The sequence below is a fragment of the Hipposideros armiger genome, unplaced genomic scaffold (genome assembly GCF_001890085.2).
Source record: "Hipposideros armiger isolate ML-2016 unplaced genomic scaffold, ASM189008v1 scaffold_11, whole genome shotgun sequence".
Taxonomy (NCBI): domain Eukaryota; kingdom Metazoa; phylum Chordata; class Mammalia; order Chiroptera; family Hipposideridae; genus Hipposideros; species Hipposideros armiger.
The window spans coordinates 9,019,270-9,037,986 of NW_017731361.1; the positions used below are offsets into that span (position 1 = coordinate 9,019,270).

Consider the following 18,717-nt stretch of genomic DNA (forward strand, 5'->3'; position numbering starts at 1 on the left):
AGGGGAAATATGGAATTAAATATCAACAGCCTAAGTCCTTAGAGACAATGATGAGAGTTTTCGTAATGTTGTTCCTATCAACAGTGAAAACAATAACAAACTACTATTGTTCTTACATTAACAATACAAAGAAGGGTTATTTCTCAAACCCTTTGTAGAGACGAAACAACCACAGGCCCCAGGCAAGTGCTCATTGGCAAAATTCAGAAATGAGGGTGTCACTCGCATGTGGAATTAAAAAGCAAACAAGCTCATAGATACAGAGCACCGACTGGGGGGTTGCCGGAGGTGGGGGTGGAAGGTGGGAGAAATGCGAAAAAAGGTACAAATTTACAATTATAAAATAAGTAAGTCCTGAGGATATAATGCGCAGCTTCGTGCCCAAAGGTAACAACACCATATTACATATTTGAAAGTTGCTAACAGAGTAGATTTTAAAAGCTGTCATCACAAGAAAAGAAAACTCTGTAACTATGTTTGGTGACGGATGCTTACTAGACCTATGGTGGTGATTATTTTGCAACATACACATAAATATCGAATCACTGTTACACCAGAAACTAATATAATGTTGTCTGTCAATTATACCTCTATAATACATAAAATGACACACAACAAAATAAAAAAGAGCAAGGTAAAATTTTAGATACAGGTTAGAGAATCAAAGGGTATAATCTAAATAACTGAATCCTTCAAATGCCTGCCATGTCACAAAAGACCTGGCTACAACTGCATCTGATTTGGTGCGGTTTGACAACTGCTCTCTCAAATCATCACAAGAACTTTGTAAGGAATTGGGAAATAGAAAGGCTTATTTAGGGGAAAGGAGTGGTCAGCGTCACTTAATAGTTCCCAAATGCTGAGACAGTAAAGAAAAGACCCACAGAACTGTGCCTCCATTGAGGGTTTCTCTCCAGCACAGTTCCTTACTTTCGTTGCGGCCCATATTTTCTCCCATGAGAATTTAATCTCGCTCTCTATCTTTTTTTTTTTTTAAGTCATCTATGTTTTGAGGTTAACTTGAACAGAATTCTCTTCTTGGTAAGAGAAAATGTAATGCTTTTATTTCATTTCAAAAGCAATGCGAGGTCTTTGTAGAAAATAGGGGAAATGTTTGTAGAAAAAGAAGGGATAAAAGACAACACAAGTTATCCATTATCCCACTGCTCAGAAATACACCACTGCTAAGATTTTGCTCGATTTCCATTGAGTTTTTTTACTGTGGCTGACAGCATGGGTTTGGGGATTTGCAAGCTAAGTGCATGCAGGTTATTTAACCTCCCTACCCCTCGGTTTTCCCACCCAAGGAGTTGCTAACACCTTCTTTCGGAGGGCTGAGGGACTTAAGAAACCACAAACACTTTTTCGTGCCATTATTTTTCTACAGCACCATTTTTAATGTCTTTATAGTGTTGTTATATGACTCTGTCATAAATTATTTATAATATCCTATTACTGGATCACTTGTTCTGTGTATGTACTATCACAAACCATAGAGTGACTTCTTATAATTGCCAGCCCTTCCTTTTGTTTTCATGTGTTATTCAGCAAAGGGGTTGAAGTCAACTCATTGACACCAAATATACTAAGCACATGTGACTGTTGTGGACACTGAGGACCAGCAGTCAGGAGTGTGTGGCGAGTGCCCTCGCAGAGCTGAGTGAGTGGGGAGAATGGAGGAGTACTAGGCGGGGAAACAGAAAATTTGGTTCTTAGCTCCACCCCCCCAAGTCCCCCTTCTACTAACTGTGTAACTTGGACATGTGACCTAATCTCTCTTTTCTCATCTATAAAATAGGTGTAATTATAGTTCCTCCCTCCAAGGGTTTTTGTGAGCAGACTAAATAAATGTAAAATGCTTTAAAAAGTGCCTTGGCACAGCCTTACTCCCAACCTCCTCAAAATGGAAACAACCCAAATGTCTATCTGCTCGTGAATGGATAAGCAAAACGTGGTCCATCCATACAACAGAACAATACCCACCCCCAAAAGAAGGCATAAAGCACCGATACATGGGACAATATGGATGAACCTTGAAATATTATGCTAAGTGACATAAGCCAAACAAACGAACAAAAGGGGCCACATAGTGTAGAATTCCATCTATGTGGATTGTCTCGAATAGCGAAATCTAGAGAGACCAGAAAGCAGCTTCGTGGTTGCCAGGGGCTGGAGAGAGTGGGTAGTGGGGGCTTAGTGCTTAATGGGTACAGTTTCCTTTTGGGGTGATGAGAAAGTTCTGGAACAAGATAGTTATGATGGCACTGTAAATGTATTTAATACCACTGAATTGTACTTGAACATGGTTAAATTGTAATTTTATGTTACATATATTTTACCACAGTAAAAACAACAACAAAAGAAAACAGTGCCTGGCATAGAGTAAGCACTCAATGATGTTTATGTTTCATCCTTATTCCCCTCTGAAGGTCTCATTTTTCATATTTATAAATGAAAGAGACAAAGTAATCTTTGCAATTGCTTCTAGCTCTGAGATTGTACAGTCTAGTTGGATGCACCTGCCTCGTGGTGGAGAAAATCGTTTTGTGAATATCATTTTCCTGCCCTCTCTTCTTCTGGCCTGACCAAGGCCCAGCGGTCTTCTGAGCACTCATTTTGAAGCTACCATCACCTCTTTCAGTACCTGATAGATATCTCTGATTTCTAGTGGCTTGGAAGAGGTTCACGGTGGACTCTCGGTAAATATCTGTTGGACCCATGAATGGATAAAAGAAAAAATGAGTGCAAGAGTGACTGCATGGCCATTGCCTCTGACTGCATGCCTCACGTGGAGCCAGCCCGTGCTGAATTCCTGAGCCCTCAGTTAGATTTCATGCGGTGAGCACACATCTTCCAAAAGGTAATAAACACCTTCCCAAGAACACCCGCCCTTACCCTGAAAATTCTTAATCATACTTTTATTGGCCAAGTCATTCTTTCAGCTCCCAAAGCTCCACATTTTTAACCTGTTGACATGTCTCAAGGACGAGTGAGCCTAGCAGTCTCTCTCTGTTCACTTAATTATGTCGTGTTCTGTTAATGCTCCAAGAAGAGTTACTTCCCACACTTGCTTCTCCTCTGTGCAGCTCCAAGCTGTTTGCTGCCTTCACAGCTCTCCTTTCCTAGCACTCCAGTAAATGCTTATTTTAAACTTGATCTCCTTCTTCCTCATCACTTGGGCTTCCTTGAATTACATCCCACTGTCATTTCCAGGTTATTCTCTTGAACCTCCCCTTTTCTTCTGTTTTTTGTTTTTGTTTTTGTTTTAATTTTTATCAGAATTTATTTGAGCCAAACTGACGACAAATGCCAGGGAGCAAGATCTCAAACGCTCCCTTTTACAAAGCCTCGCCTCCACGTCATAGATATGCATTCTCTAAAATATCGTGCATTGTTCTCTTCATTGTCAGATATGTAGTTTTAATTCCTTCCCCCAATCTCAGAAATACTGAAGAAGGGAATACGTGTTTCTTGTTGAGCCTTTTAGATTGTCTTGTGAAGTTACCATATCTATTTTAAATGTCTGAATCTTTTCATATTGAAAAGTTGCTGTTACTCACTCTGCCACTCTAATACACAAACATACACACACACACACACACACACACACACACACACACACACACATACTTCCTTGTGCCCCTTTTCTTGTATTCAGGACCAAGGGTAGGCAAACTGTTGCCCTTAGGCTAAATCCAGCCCACCACTTGATTTTTTTTTTCTTTAAGATTTTATTGGGGAATTGGGAAAGGGGAACAGTGTTGGGGAATTGGGGAAGGGGAACAGACAAGTTACTGTCCTTTAATCTTAGCTTCGAGGGTGCAGCTAGCTCAGCTCCAAGTCCAGTCGCCATCTGGCTGCCCATCGGCAGCTCGCTGCTGCTCAGTTCAAGGTGCCGTGTTCAGTCTTAGTTGCAGGTGGGCGTAGCCCACCATCTCATGTGGGAGTCAAACAGGCAACCTTGTTGTTAGGAGCACGTGCTCTCACCAACTGGGCCATCCTGCCACCTGTTGGTAGCTCAGCAGCTGCTCAGCTTGGGTGCAGCACCACTGGCCCATGTGGGAATTGAACCAGTGACCCTGTTGCTCAGAGCTCGTGCTCTTAACCAGCTGAGCCACTCGGCCGGCCCCCCATCACTTGATTTTGTAAATAAAGTTTAATTGGCACATAGCCACCGCATTCATTTACATATTGTCTATGGATGCTTTTGTTATACAGAGTTTAGTAGTTACGATAGACACCTTACAGCCTGCAAAGCCTAAAATATTTACTTTCTGGACCTTTATAGAAAACGTTTGCAGACTCCTATTGTAGACAATCAAGGGACATCTCATCCTTTGTTTGCAAAATCTTAGCACGCATTGCCAAATACTGCCTTCATTTTCAAATCACCCACACCCATTTGAAACTCCATGTTTCCCACCCTGTAATCTCACTAAAAAATTCCCTAAATGTACCACTGGCTGGCTTCCCAGCTCTCCCTTGGTGGTGTGTAGGAGAAAGTTATATCTCTGGAAAGGTTTTCCTTTCCTATCAATTGTGTGAGATGTGATCATTTATCAACTGTATTTTTTTTTCCTTCTCGTTCAGTATCCATTTATCACGCAACTTTCCATTTCATTGGTTTTATTTATTTCTAAGTGACAGGATGTGGGAATATTAGCGATAAACAGCCCCTCCCTAGCCCACTTCCAAATACACATAAGCATTGCATCTTTTCTGTTAGTACATAGTCTAGCTGCTTGAAAACAAACCATGTGGTTCTGCCCTCGACAGAGCCTGTCCAGGATGGGCCGTGAGTGGGCTCCGGGTTCCTGTAGACCTGTGTTTGAGCCCGATTTCTGCCACCATCCTTTGAATACCATCTGCCCTTGGCCTTCATATCAGGCCGACCCCCCAGCAAGCCATGGCACACAATAAAAATGATCGTTAGGCACTTGGGCCTTATCATGACAACTGTCCTAGTCCCGCTCCAATTCTTCCTTCTCTTTCTCTATCTCCTGGCCACTTTCTAGGGCCTCAGAGCTTCTGATGTTTTCTAATTTAGCTACTGTGTTCACTTTTTGGACTTGACAAAATTCTGCTCTCCCGGTTCGATTCTGTGAGCCCCGTTCTCTCATCGCTTTCCAGAAAGTCCCACTAGTTAGTTGGCATTTTATTTTGGATAATTCTCTTAGCCAAGCCAGCTCTAGGTGCTGGATCCCATTCAGTACCGATGCTTAGCTGCTACCACGTGAAAGGAGAACAGTGCAGTGGTGCATGAAAAGCAATCAGACAGGCCTAGAGTTTGAATCTGACTTGGTCCGTTTCTGGTTGTATAATTATAGGAAGTCAAGTAACGTCTCCGAGATGCAGTTTCTCTTCCAGACTATGTAGGTATTGATACCTATTTTGTAGAGTTATCGTGAGGATTAGAGACAGCAGTGCCTTGCATAAATTAGTATTCCATATATGGACTGTCCATTAAAACACACACTGAACTTCATATGTGTGTCCTCAAATCCAAAAAAAAGTAAAAGTTCAATAGAGTAAGGTGAGAATTACTTTAGTAGAGAAAAGTTCTATTCTTTTAGTGGATTTCCGTTTACAACTTTAACTTTCTTCCTTTCGATGTTTTTATCTCCAGCTAAGATTTACAATCTTCTTCTTCCCATGTCCGTTACTTTGTCCCCACGTACCAGGCTCTTGTGGCCCCTTAATCTCATTTGCTGTTGAGCAATGTGGTCCAGGCTGCACCCCTCTTTCTTATAGAATTTACACAAAAGGCTTCTCTGGCATTCTACACCCTAGAGTCCTGCCTGTGAAGTTTCATATAGGAAGTAACCATCCCATGCTCGGTGTTCTTGTAACGTAAAAATGACCACACCACATGTGGACATTTCTAAGAATTTTCCATTGTCAAATGATAATGAAATGAATGTGTACAAAGATTTAGCTAGGAGGAGACCAATGGCCTCCTTATTTACAATAGTAAAAGAAGAGAAAATAAAGTAAAATCAAAACTGAAAAAAAAAGTAAATATTCGATTAAAAAGAATTGGTAATTAAATGTATGATACCTCACAATGGAGTCCTAGATGGCCATTGCAAAACATGTTTCATAAAATCGTTGATGCTCTGTAAAGAGGCCTAAATCACTTAAGTTTAAAAAATACAGTTTGGGGTTTCCGGTCCAGCATGTGAGGGGCTTAGAAGTTGCCACTCCATCTTAACAACAAATAAAAAGCTGAGCAAACTAACAAATCAACAACTCTTCTTAGATCCACCAGAAAGGTGAGGTCACAGGGAAACTGCTTCCCCCCCCCCACCCCCCCAAAAAAATTGGACAGACGGGTAGATACAGAGAATCATAACTTACCTGAGCAGAAACCCACAAGCAAACACTTCTATGGGAACCAACCAGGGTAGGAAAACCTCAATTGCTGTTGACAGATTGCTGGCAACTCAGTGTGGACAACTCTTAAAAACTCCAGGGGGACTCAGTTATCGAAGGGCCCTCACAGTTTTGACCATTACCTCCAAGAGCTCTCCTAGGACCTCTTGATGAATAGCAGAGAAAAATCTCCTCCTGTTTTTGAAAGGGGGAGGGAAAAAGGAACCATCTGAAACACACCAGAGCACTCTATTCTTTTTACTAAAGCCTGCCTTTAAGAGAAACTATTTTGCCAGAGCCTAACCTACCTGAGGGGGATGGGGAAAGTCCAAACCAGTCACCTCTAGCCTTCCACGTGGGAGAAGGGAAATATACAGTTCCAGCCCCTTCCAGTCATCCTATTCCACCTAAGGGCGGTGAAGTCCATGGTCCAGGGGCGCCAACTAACCTAAAGATGAAGTCCTAATGGCAGGACTACAGAATGCTTCCTGTCCCTCCACGCCTTGCCACTACATTACTAAAGTTCTATTTATTGGAGTTCATTTAATCCAATACACCACATCTACCTTTAAACAAAAACAGTACAAGGCATTCTAAATGGCAAAAAACACAGTTTGAAGAGACTGGATAAATATCAGAACCAGAGTCAGATATGGCAGGAACATTGGAATTATCAGACCAGGAATTTAGAAAAATTATGATTAATATGCTTCAATGGAAAAAGTAGACAACATGCAAGCATAGATAGATAATGTAAGCAGAGAGATGGAAATTCCAACAAAAATAATCCAAAAATGCTAAAAATAAATAACACTGTGAGGATAATGCCTTTGATGAGCTCTTTACTAAACTAGACATGACTGAGGAAAGAAACTCTCAATTTGAGGGCATGACAATAAAAACTTCAAAACTGAGCAAAGAGAAAAAAAGGCTAACTAAAACACAACAAAATAGCCAAGAACTATGGGACGAGTACAAAATGTGTAACATACACATAATATGTGTATGAATACCAGAAGAGAAGAAAAAAAAACAGAAGCATTATTTAAAGCAATAATGACTCAGAATTTCCCCCAAATTAATGTTAGACACCAAACCACCACAGATCGAAGAAGCTCAGAGAACACCAAGCCAAAAAAAACTATACCTAGGCATGTCATATTCAAATTTCAGAAAATTAAAAAGACAAAAATCTTAAAAGAAGACAGGAAAAAGGGACACTTTAATTATAGAGAAGCAAAGATAAGATTATATTGCATCCAATTTCTCAGAAACCATACAAACAAGAAGAGAATGGAATGAAATATTTAATGTGCTTAGAGAAATAAAAACCACCTAGAATTCTGATGTTGAGAAATATCCTTCAAACATGATAGAGAAATAAACACTTTCTTAGACAAAAAATTAAGGGAATTTGTTGGCAGTAGATCTGCCTCCCAAGAAATGTTAAAAGAAGTTCTTCATAGAGAAGAAAAAAGACAAAGGTTAGAAACTTGGATCTCCATAAAAAAAAAAAAAGGGGGCACTGAAGAAAGATGAGGGAAGATAAAATAAAAACTTTTATTTTTCTTATTCTTAATTGATCTAACATATAACAGTTTATTCAAAATAATAATAGCAGAAATGTATTCAATCATGCATATGTACATATGTATGCTTATGTATTATGTATAACTGAGATGAATAGCAGCAATAGAAATTTAAAAATATTTTGAGCTAACCTGAAACTAATAAAAAAAAGTTCATGAGTAAAAAAAAATATTTTGAGCTAAATAAAAGTAAAAAATGCAACATATTGAAATTGATGAGATGCAATTAAAACAGTGCTTAGAGGGAAATTTATAACATGGAATGTATATATTGGAAAATAATAAAGACCTAAAATCAATAGCATACGTTTTCATCTTAGGAAACTAGAAAGAGGAGACAAATTAAACCCAAAGTTAGCAGAAGAAAAGAAAGAGTAAAAATTAGAACATAAATCAATGAAATTGAAAACAAGGAATCAATAAAGAAAATTAACAAAACCAGAAGTTGGTTCTTTGAAAATAATCAATGAGCTTCTAGCCACAGTAACTAAGAAAAGAGAGGTGACACAAGTTAGTTATATCAGAAATAAAAAAAGGGACATCACTACAGATCCCATGGATATTATAAGACCAACAGAGGAAAATCATGAACAATTCTATGCCCACAAATAGCATAAGCTAGATGAAATGGATTAATTCCTTAAAAGATAAAATCTGCTAAAACTCACAGAAGAAGAAATAGAAAATCTGAACAGACCTATATCTATTAAATAAATTTGATCTATATCTATTAAATAAATCTATATTTGTTAAATAAACTTGACCTATATCTATTAAATAAATTTGATCAACAATTAATAAACTTCCAAAACAGACAGCACCAGGCCCAGATGGGTTCACTGGTGAACTCTACTAAACATTTAAGGAAGAAATTATACCAATTCTCTGCAATCTCTTTCAGAAGACAGAAGCAAAGGGAATACTTCTCAACACATCCTATGAATCTAGCATTATCCTAACACCCAAACCAGACAGATATTACAAGAAAAGGAAACTAGAGACCAGTATCTCTCATGAGCATAGATGCAAAAATTCTCAACAAATTAAAGCAAATCAAATCTAGTAATGTATAAAAAGAATTATACACCACAACCAAATGGGACTTATCCAAGGTATGCAAGACTGGTTCAATAGTAGAAAATTAATGTAATCCACCACATCAACAGGCTAAAGAAGAAAAATCACATGATCATATCAATAGACACAGAAAAAGCATTCACAAAATCCAAGACCCATGCATGATAAAAATTCTCAGCAAACTAAAAATGATGGGAACTTCCTCAACTTGATGGAGAACATCTACCAAAAAATTCTACAGCTAACATCATACTGACACTATCCAACTTCAAGACTTATTATAATGCAGTATTGACAAAAAAAAAAAATAGAACAAAACATATAGATGAAAGGGACAGAACAGAGAGTTTAGAAATAGACCCAAATAAATACAGTAAATTGATCTTTGACAAAGGAGCATAGGCAATACAATGTAGCAAAGATAATCTTTCTCAACAGATGGTGCAAGAACAACTGGAAAACCACATGTAACCAAATAGTCTAGTTACAGATCGTACACCCTTCACAAAAATTATCTCAAAATGGATCACAGGCTTAACTGTAAAATGCAAAAATGTAAAATTTCTAGAAGATAACATAGAAGAAAACCTAGATGACCTTGAGTATGACATTGCCATACCCTTTGGGGAAAAGGCACAATCTATGAAAGAAATAATGGGTAAGCTGGACTTGATTAAAATAAAATATTACTGTTCTGCAAAAGATAATGTCAAGGGCTGGCCGAGTGGCATGTTGGTTAAGAGCTGGCTTGGGATGCCAGAAGGCCCCGGTTCAGATCCCACATATGAGGGCCAGTGACACTGCCCTCTACAGCTAAAATGCTGAACAACAGCTCAACCTGGAGCTGGGCTGCTGTGAGTCACCTGCGATGGCGTAGGCTGCAGCCCCTGCTGCAGTGGGTTGCCATGGGCTACCGTGTGTAGCCAGCAGCCAGCGTGAGCGGCCAGCAGCCGCAGTGAGCAGCCATGCAGAAGCCGGCGACTGATCTGCCTCACCTGGGAAGAGTGCAATGATGGTGCCAACTTGGGCCAGTGAAGCAACGTCCTCCACAACTAGACTGAAGAACAAAAGGACAGCAACTTGTCTGTTCCCATCCCCCAATTCCCCAATAAAAAATCTTTAAAAAAAAAAAAAAAAGAATGTCAAGAGAATGAAAAGAGAAGCCACGGACTGGGAGAAAATATTGCAAGAGATACATCTGATAAAGGATCGTTATCCAAAATATACAAAGAACTTTTAAAACTAAAAAATAAGAAAACAAACAACCCAATTCAAAAATGGGCAAAAGACCTACACAGACACCTGACTGAAGAAAATATAAAGATTTCAAGTAAGTACATGAAAAGATGCTCTGCACTACACATCACTAGGGAAATGCAAATTAAAGCAACAATGAGATACCACTATACATGACCAAAATCCAAAACAGTGACAACACCAAAGGCTGGTGACAAAGTGGAGCAACAGGAACTCTCACTCATTGCTGGTGGGAATATAAAATGGTACAGCCACTTTGGAAGACAGTTCAGACATTTCTTACAAAACTAAGCATACTCTTGCCGTATGATCCAGCAATCACACTCCTTGATATTTACTCAAACGAATCAAAAATGTATGCCCACACAAAAAGCTGTATGTGGGTGTTTATAGCAACTTTAGTCCTAATTGCCAAAACTTCTAAGCGAACGAAGTGTCCTTCAGTAGGTAAATGGATAAATAAACGGTAAATAAACTATAGTACATCTACACAATAGAATATTATTCAGCGCTAAAAAGAAATGAGCTCTCAAGCCATGAAACCACATGGAGGAAGCTTACAGGGATATTCCTGGGTGAAAGAAGGCAATCTAAAAAGGCTACGTACTGTAAGACTGCAATCACATGGCATTCCAGAAAAGGCCAAACTATAGGGACAATAAAAAGATTAGTAGCTCCCAGGGGTCAGAGGGGTTAGTGTGGGGATGAATAGGAAGAACACAAAGGATTTTTAGGGAAGTGAAAATACTCTGTCTGATACTATAATGGTGAATCCATGTCATTATACATTTTGTCAAAATCCACAGAATGGGGCTGGCCGAGTGGCTCAGTTGGTTAAGAGCTCGCTCAAGAGTGTGAGCTCTGAGCAACAGTGGTTCGAGTCCCAGCCTGAGCTGAGCTGCCGCTGAGCTGCCAACAGGTGGCAGGATGGCTCAGCTAAAAAAAAAAAAAAATCCACAGAATGTACAACCCCAAGAGTGAACCCTAATGCAAACTATGGACTTCGGGTGATTATGATGTGTCAATGCAGGTTCATGCATCATAACAAATGTCCCCCTCTGGTGGGGATGTTGAAAATGAGGGAGGCTGTGCAGGTGTGGGGGCAGGAGAAATATGGGAAAGCTGTGTACTTTCCACTCAATTTTGCTAGGACCCTAAAACTGCTCTCAAAAATGAGTTATTGTTATTTTTTTTAAGTGCAAAAGAAGTAGTTTAAAAGCAGATACCACAGCATGTTTCCAACTTTTATTTTGGAATGAAAAATGCATGTGTCATACACACACGTGAAGAAAATACACTATCGTGTTAACGGCAGTTTTCTCTGGGAGATTAAGTGGAAATATAGTTTACGTTTTCCTCATTTTTTTTTTCCCCGTTTGGTTCATCTTTGCTTCTCCAGTACTAGTTTTTGACTGTGCACCTACATAGCCGGTGCTTAAGAAATGTTTCTTGAATAAATGAGTAAAGAAAAAAATTAGTGGGTGAGGGAGATTTGGGGACTCCTCATTATATTAATGGTGCATGGAACATTAACCAGCACCTGGTCTGTAGCCTCCTCACAGCCTTCAGCAGTTTTGAGCTTTTCTCTTAGATACTGGTCCCTAAAGGGGCATATTTCCCTGAAGAACTGAGACTGACAATGAACTCATTAATCCTTAGAATATTGGAACCACTGACTGTCATGGCTTTGGTCACACAGGTACTCACCCAACTATGTAGGCAATACAAGCTACTCAGGTACAAGAAAAAATATCAGCGTTTCTATTGGTATTTATGCTGATAGCTCTTCTTTTTTCGTTTGTACTTTTTATTTGTATTGAATAATGCTTACAGGATATGAATACATTATTTGTGCATGTCATTTATATATATATGCACGTGCGTATACATGTACATATATAGACAGCATGCTCAAAAAAATTTTGAGGTGCACAATCAAAAAAGTTTAACACCCATGGCCATAGTGACCACCTGTTCCAGTCCCTTCATTATGGAAAGGAGGGAACTACAGCTCAGAGAGAAAGGAGGTAACTTGCCCAAGTGATACAGCTGGTTAAAGGTGGGGTCTCCAAGCTGAGACTCCTAATGCTTTATGCAGTGATTTTGGTTTAGTTTTTCTTTCTTTTTTTTTTTTTTTCTGCCTCATCTCATTGTTTTTTGATGGAGTACAACTGTTTTTTGAATGCCATGTGAGTTCAAGTTACAAGTACAGATAAATTTTAGTATTATATTTTCCTAGAAGCTGAATATTTAAAAAATGCTCACATGCCTAAATGGACTTTTTTGCCTCCCCTCAAAAATGAAGGGCTAGCTTCCCGTCACAGGCTGCATTCTCCTCCGCCAAATTTCCTGTTCCTAGTAAGCTTTATCCACTATCTCACAGAAGCACGCCTCAAAGGGATAATACCCAGTGGAAATAAATCGTAAGGAGAATCAGAGGTAGAAATCACTGACAGAAAAGCATCACAGACAGTCTCTGGCCTCCTTAAACATTACTTACAAGAGCCGTCAGCAAAACCCCATCCCCGGGGACCATTACTTTGAGGGAACTCTGCCAATCGAAGCATTACTTGGAAGGCACATTTTTTTATGTTCTTCAAATGCTCACTGTCAAAGTAAACCTCAGTTCTGAAAGATTTCAAACACATCCAAGTTTGGGGAAGTAAATATACTCCCCAATTCAAGTGTGGCCTGAGGGCCAGGTAAGCAAACGCCATTCTTTTCCTAGCTTAAGTGCTAACTTTCATTTGTCAGAGCAGCCAGGTAAAATGAATTTATACTACAGGGTTTGGATTCTGATGGCTACAGAGGCCTTTATAAAGCTAGAACTCTATTTTCAGCTGTCTTCCCTTGTGCAGGGTCAGGAGGAGAATTTCAATGTCTCTAAATAATTTTGAAAACTTTTCACCCAGGGCCAAGATGGCAAGTGACATATGATAAAAACTTAAGGGCCACATCTCATTTGTTTCAAAGTCTGTCCTCCAACACCTAGAACCCCCACTGACTTCACAAAGAAAACACCTTGCACAATAGTGGCCCATGTGGGAAGCAAGGAACTAGAAATGACCCACAGTTCCTGAAGGAGTTATCAATAGACCAGATAATCAGTGTCATTATTGTCACTGGATGACATTAAATCCTTTGCTCTTGGTTGATGATCATATATCATGATTCTCCTTCTTTTAGGAATTTCACTGCTGGAAAAATTCTGGAAACCATCTTGAGAAATGGTGGAAAATATTTACTTTTCAGTTAGAATTGCTTTTTTATGTACTTACTATCAAAAATTATAAACAAAAAGTTGTATGAACCAACCATGGAGGATTTGGGCAATACGAATGCTTATCATGAGAAAAACCTAACTATAAAATTTAACAAGGTGTTTACAGGTAGGTCCAGAGCCACAATATAAATATCCAGTCACATATCAAACCTGGGATTTAGACTATATCAGAAACATTTTTATACTTCTATTCTGGCCAAACACCTGCTATTTACTTCCTTCATGATTTATTTATTAATTAACTAAACTCATTTTCTTGTGGTAGGAGTAATAGACAGGTATGCTAGAGACAAAGTATATTTTGAGTTTATCAAGACATTTTTAACAAATTTCTTTTGATAACTTTGCAATGAACTTGGAAGAATAGGGTTTTGCAGTTACTGTACACAAAAACTGAGCAACTGATCTCCAAGATGGAAGAAGGTTTCTAGAGACGTGGTGGGAAGATCTGTCCTTGCCCTGCATCAGAGTGACATGTCAGGAGCAGACACAATTGAATCCAAATAAAGAAGCAGGCTCTCAGTCTATAAAGAAGCAGCCTCCCAGTCTATAAAGAGGATGGATTCTGGAATTATGGAAATCAGTTTGAATTCTGGCTCCCTACTTATTACGCATGTAATTTGGGGCTAATAATTTAGAGTCCCTGGGTTTCAACTTCCTTATCTGTATAATCATTTTTGTAAGAAAAAAAAAGGATATATATATATAAATTTTATTTTTCTAGGCACATAGAAAGTGCTGGAAAAGGGGTACTCACTATCAGATCTGCAGATGGTCCAAAGCTGGGGGTAGGGGTGTGTATCATAGAATTAAGGCTCAAAACTATACTGGTATAATAGAAAGGTGAGCTAAGATGGTAATGAATATTATAGCAGGAAGAAAAATAAAATCCTATAGTTAAAGTATTATTCTTTTTCCTTTTGGTTTTAAGTTCAGTTGTAGCAGCATGGAATGGAGAGCTTAGGTGAAAATTTCTGAAGGTTTGAATTACAAGGAACTTACTACGGAGACAATAGCAAGACATGGATGCTGAATTATTAGATGTAACCTTGAACTAGGAAGCACATGTGGTGTATAAACCAAGGGAATTATCTAGCCAAATGCACTCTGCCATGGCCATATCCTGTCTGCAGCACCGTGTTCAGTTCTGGACACTGTATTTTCAGAAGAATATTTACAAAATATAGTATACCCTGAAAAGGAAATCAAAATGGTAAACAGATCATACAAGAAAGGGATGAAGAAGTTAGGAATAATAAGGCTAAAAAAGAGAATTTTAGGGAGAATGTGATAATTGCCCTTAAACATATATAGGGCAGTAAAAATCAAAGAGTAACAGTAATTAATATGTATTGAATACTTATTATGTGCAAAGTAGTCACTGTTATCACAATTTGCAGATGAGAAAACTGAGGCACAGAGGCCAAGTTACATGGTGATAGTCACAAAATTTGTCAGGGATGAGCCAGATTTCACCCCAGTAGTCCATCCCCAGATCTGGAAGAAATATTAAAGTTATTTTCCAAATATATACTTCTAATCTCTGTCTTACAGGATCACAGTAAGATTGCACTCTCCTAGTTTTTCTGAAGTTGGGCATGAACTTCAGATGATATGCTCTGGCCAATAAAATGGGAGCATAAGGCGTGTTCGTGACTTCGCTGTGGGAGTTTAAGAGTCTGTGAGCAGTTTGCCACACGCTCTTCCCACCGTGACTGTGTGGTCATGGAAATTCCATCAATCAAGGACTTTGAGGGGCAATGATGAACACAGCTGCCCTGCTGACTCATTGTTTGAATAAGGCATTGAAATTTGGGGATTGCTTGTTACTGTGGCGTTATCCAGCCTTTTCTGACAGATACACTAGTCTACATGCTTCAAATTATTAAAATATTTCAGAATAAGGGAACACATTTATTCTTATATTTCAAAAGGTCGGAACTACAAATAGCTTGTAGAAATGACAGGTAGGCCAATTAAGGCTTAATTTATGTTTTTTTTTAAGTAAAGTTGTCTAAAAGTTGTTTCCTGAGATAGAGAGGTCCCTGAAAATGACAGCAGTTAAACAGAACCCAGATGATCATACTGCATCTATGTAGCAATATATATGGCTTAATTAAGGAAGTTTAATGTATCAAACATTTATGGAGCGCCTCCAATGTGCCAGGCACAAGGATGAATCCAAACACACAATCTCTACCCTCAAGGAAATAATCAGCAAGTATAGAAGTAGATAACCTATGCTATCTCTTTTAACAGTGTGATTCAACGAAACTAGAGATAATAACATGGCCTGGATGAAGTCAACAGCAAGCCTGAACCTACAAATAACCATGTAGCTCCAGAAATCTGCTGATGCTTAGGTTGTATTATTATTTTTCAATTAGGATCCAAAAGTATAGGGTAGACAAAAGGAAGGAAAATGAGAGAATTGTTGGGTTTAAAGAAGGAACATTTTCCCTTTCTCTAGTTACCATTCTTACATCTTGCAAACCAGGCATATTATCTGGCTTACATCAGGGGTGTTTCAGCAAAGGGAACGGCACTGACTCACAGCAATTTCTACTGACCTTTTCTATCCCTCCTTCCACCTCTTAAGAGTCAGGAAGGGAACATTTCAACACTGATCAACTCAGGCCTGAAGAGAGGCAATCACCATCCTATAGGGCCATTCTTCAGTTGAGAAATCAGCCAAACTCTTCCCTAAAGATTTGAAGTTTTTCCTAAAAGTGTATTTGAGCAGGGTCTAGAGGAACCCCATATTCTAAAGATGAGGTGAAAATCACACACTAAGTGATTCCAAGGGACACTGGTGCTGCTTTCCAATGGCACTTTTAAACAGGACTTGCTTTCCCCTGGTAGTATCAATAGTTAAAGGTTTGTTTGTTTTTTTAAAACGTCCAAAAATCAAACAGTGGAGAGAGATGTGTTGTCCTTTCCCTGGCTCTCTGCATTTTAATGGAAAAACATCCACAACTTGGGTAAGCTTTAACTGTAATTGCTCTGAGGCAGACATTTTCATTTCAGGTTATTATTCATAATAGTATTAGTGCAGAATAATATATGTGGCTGGATTTTGCAGCCAGTTATCAAGACAAGGGTGACATATCTGATTACTATTGTCCTCAACGTCAAAAGCATCAGTTTGAACTTTTGAGTACTCCAGCCCTGCCTAGGCCCCAAATTTTTTGAACTAGGGTTCTGACTTTCTATAAGATAAACCAAATAAATCAGGGCAAGCTGGATTTCAATGCCATACCTTCAGTTATTTAGTGTGACAGGAGTTCCTTGAAAATACAAAGACAAGAAATTGGCTTTGGTCCATGTAAGAAAACAGTCAACTTGCAGCTTGTGCTAGCTTAATGTGCACCCATAACACTGTCATCTATTTTCAAAAACACAAGGATACTCTCCCAGAGACAGCTGGAATCCTGTGGTACCCAGGCCTGGGTCAAGCTCCGTAAACAAATACACACCTTAAAACACAGAGATGAAATGTCGATCTAGGGCACATGCAAGACCCGGAGATAGTTTAGTCTAGTGGCTCCACACCGAAAAGTTTCAGGGACAGAGCTGATGTTTGAAAAGTGAGCCGGGAGGCCGCCCATCCTGTACTTTCATCCGGGCACTATGGAGATGACCCCATTTTCCCAGCCCCAGTTTGTCCTCTGCCCTGGTGACTCGGGTGAAGATTACATCTAGGGTCAGAGAGGAGGTCAAGACAATTGTGTCTGGTTCCTCCGACGAGAGAAGGGCTGGAAAATCACTACGCCTTCCTGGACTGGTCCGGCTGACACACCCACCCAGAACCAATGGCCCAGGGTTGCGGCAGGGAGGCAGGGGGACCCGCGAGCAGAGATGCTGCCATGGGGGGCACGCGTGAATCCAGGTCCAGGATAGGGGGTCACGGTACACTCGGCGGAGGATGCCCTTGTGCTCCTCCTAGCACCCCAGCCCCATGCAAAGTGAGCAAAAGAAAGTTGTGCCGGGCCATGGCGCCCCCGGCCGAGCGGCGAGCGAGGGCAGGCGGAGAAGAGACCCAGGCCCCCTTACCTTGTCCTTGGGACCAAGGTTCTGCAAAACCTCCTTGCCGGTGGCGCTTCGGATCTCTACCCCAGCGGGCGCGGGCGACGCGGGCGCGGGATCCCTGCTCTCCTCCCGGCCTTGGCCCCTGCGCGGGGGATCCCCCTCCAGCCCCGGTCGGCTCCCCGAGCCGTGGACGCTGCTCTGGCTGCTTCGGGGTGTCTTGGCGCCCCGCTGCCCCACGCTCAGGGCATCGAAATCCAGCGTCTTGCTCTCGAAGGCGCCCTCCACGTTGCAGAACATGCCTCCGTACTTCTGCCGCGGGACCTGGTCTGTGGTGCCCGGCCTGGCTAGGTACACGGGCAGATCGTCTTCGTGGGAGCTGTCCCAGCCTCTCCGGCCCGAGGCCATGGTTGCAGCGCGACAGCGGCCCGCGGGTTTTCTTCCCCAGAGGCGGAAAGGGCAGCTGCCGGCGGCGTGCGCGGAGCCACAGTGACTGGGGCGGGAGGAGGCGCCTGAGCCTTCGCGCCAGAGGCGGCAGTGCTGCTCCGGTTCCTGCCAGTCCCCGGCCAGCCAGCCAGCGCGGCGCAGCGCTCTGCTTCCCGGACCCCAAGCCGGTCCGCCCGGCCGTCCCTCCTCGCGCACACCGACCCTAAGTTGGCCTCACAGGCTTACGCGTCCTTGTTCCCCATAGAAAGCAGAAATCCCAACTTGACGCGCGCGCACACGCAAGCACACACACACACACACACACACACACACACACACACACACACACACACACACACACACACACTTCCCGCTCTCCCAACGAGCCTGATTCACACTCCAGAACTTGCATGGAAACCTTGCTTTCCCCACACCAGCTCTGGAGTTTGCCTCACAAACACAAGACTTTCTGCCCTGCGTGTGCACTTACACCTAGTTGGCTCAGGGGTGTTGGTTTACAACCACACACACACCCACAAACTCAGATTTATCAGACTCACAATCCTAGACTTCGCTTACCCATAATCCCGACAAGTCTCATCCTAATTTTAGAATTCTAGAATTCCCAGTTCTAGAATCTGCCTCAGGAAACCTGCACTCTCAAATAAAGAACTCCTGAATTGGGGG

The 18,717-nt window shown here is 40.9% G+C and overlaps 1 protein-coding gene across 1 annotated transcript in view; it reads right to left on the minus strand.

Annotated features, from left to right (window-relative positions):
• DPYSL3 (dihydropyrimidinase like 3) overlaps positions 1-18,270 on the minus strand; it is a 124,113-nt gene extending 105,843 nt beyond the window's left edge. Inside the window, exon 1 of the mRNA XM_019661429.1 lies at positions 17,632-18,270. Within this exon, the coding sequence (XP_019516974.1) occupies positions 17,632-18,012 (381 nt within the window). The 5' untranslated portion in view covers positions 18,013-18,270. The remainder of the gene's footprint in view (positions 1-17,631) is intronic.
• Positions 18,271-18,717: the final 447 nt, after the last annotated feature.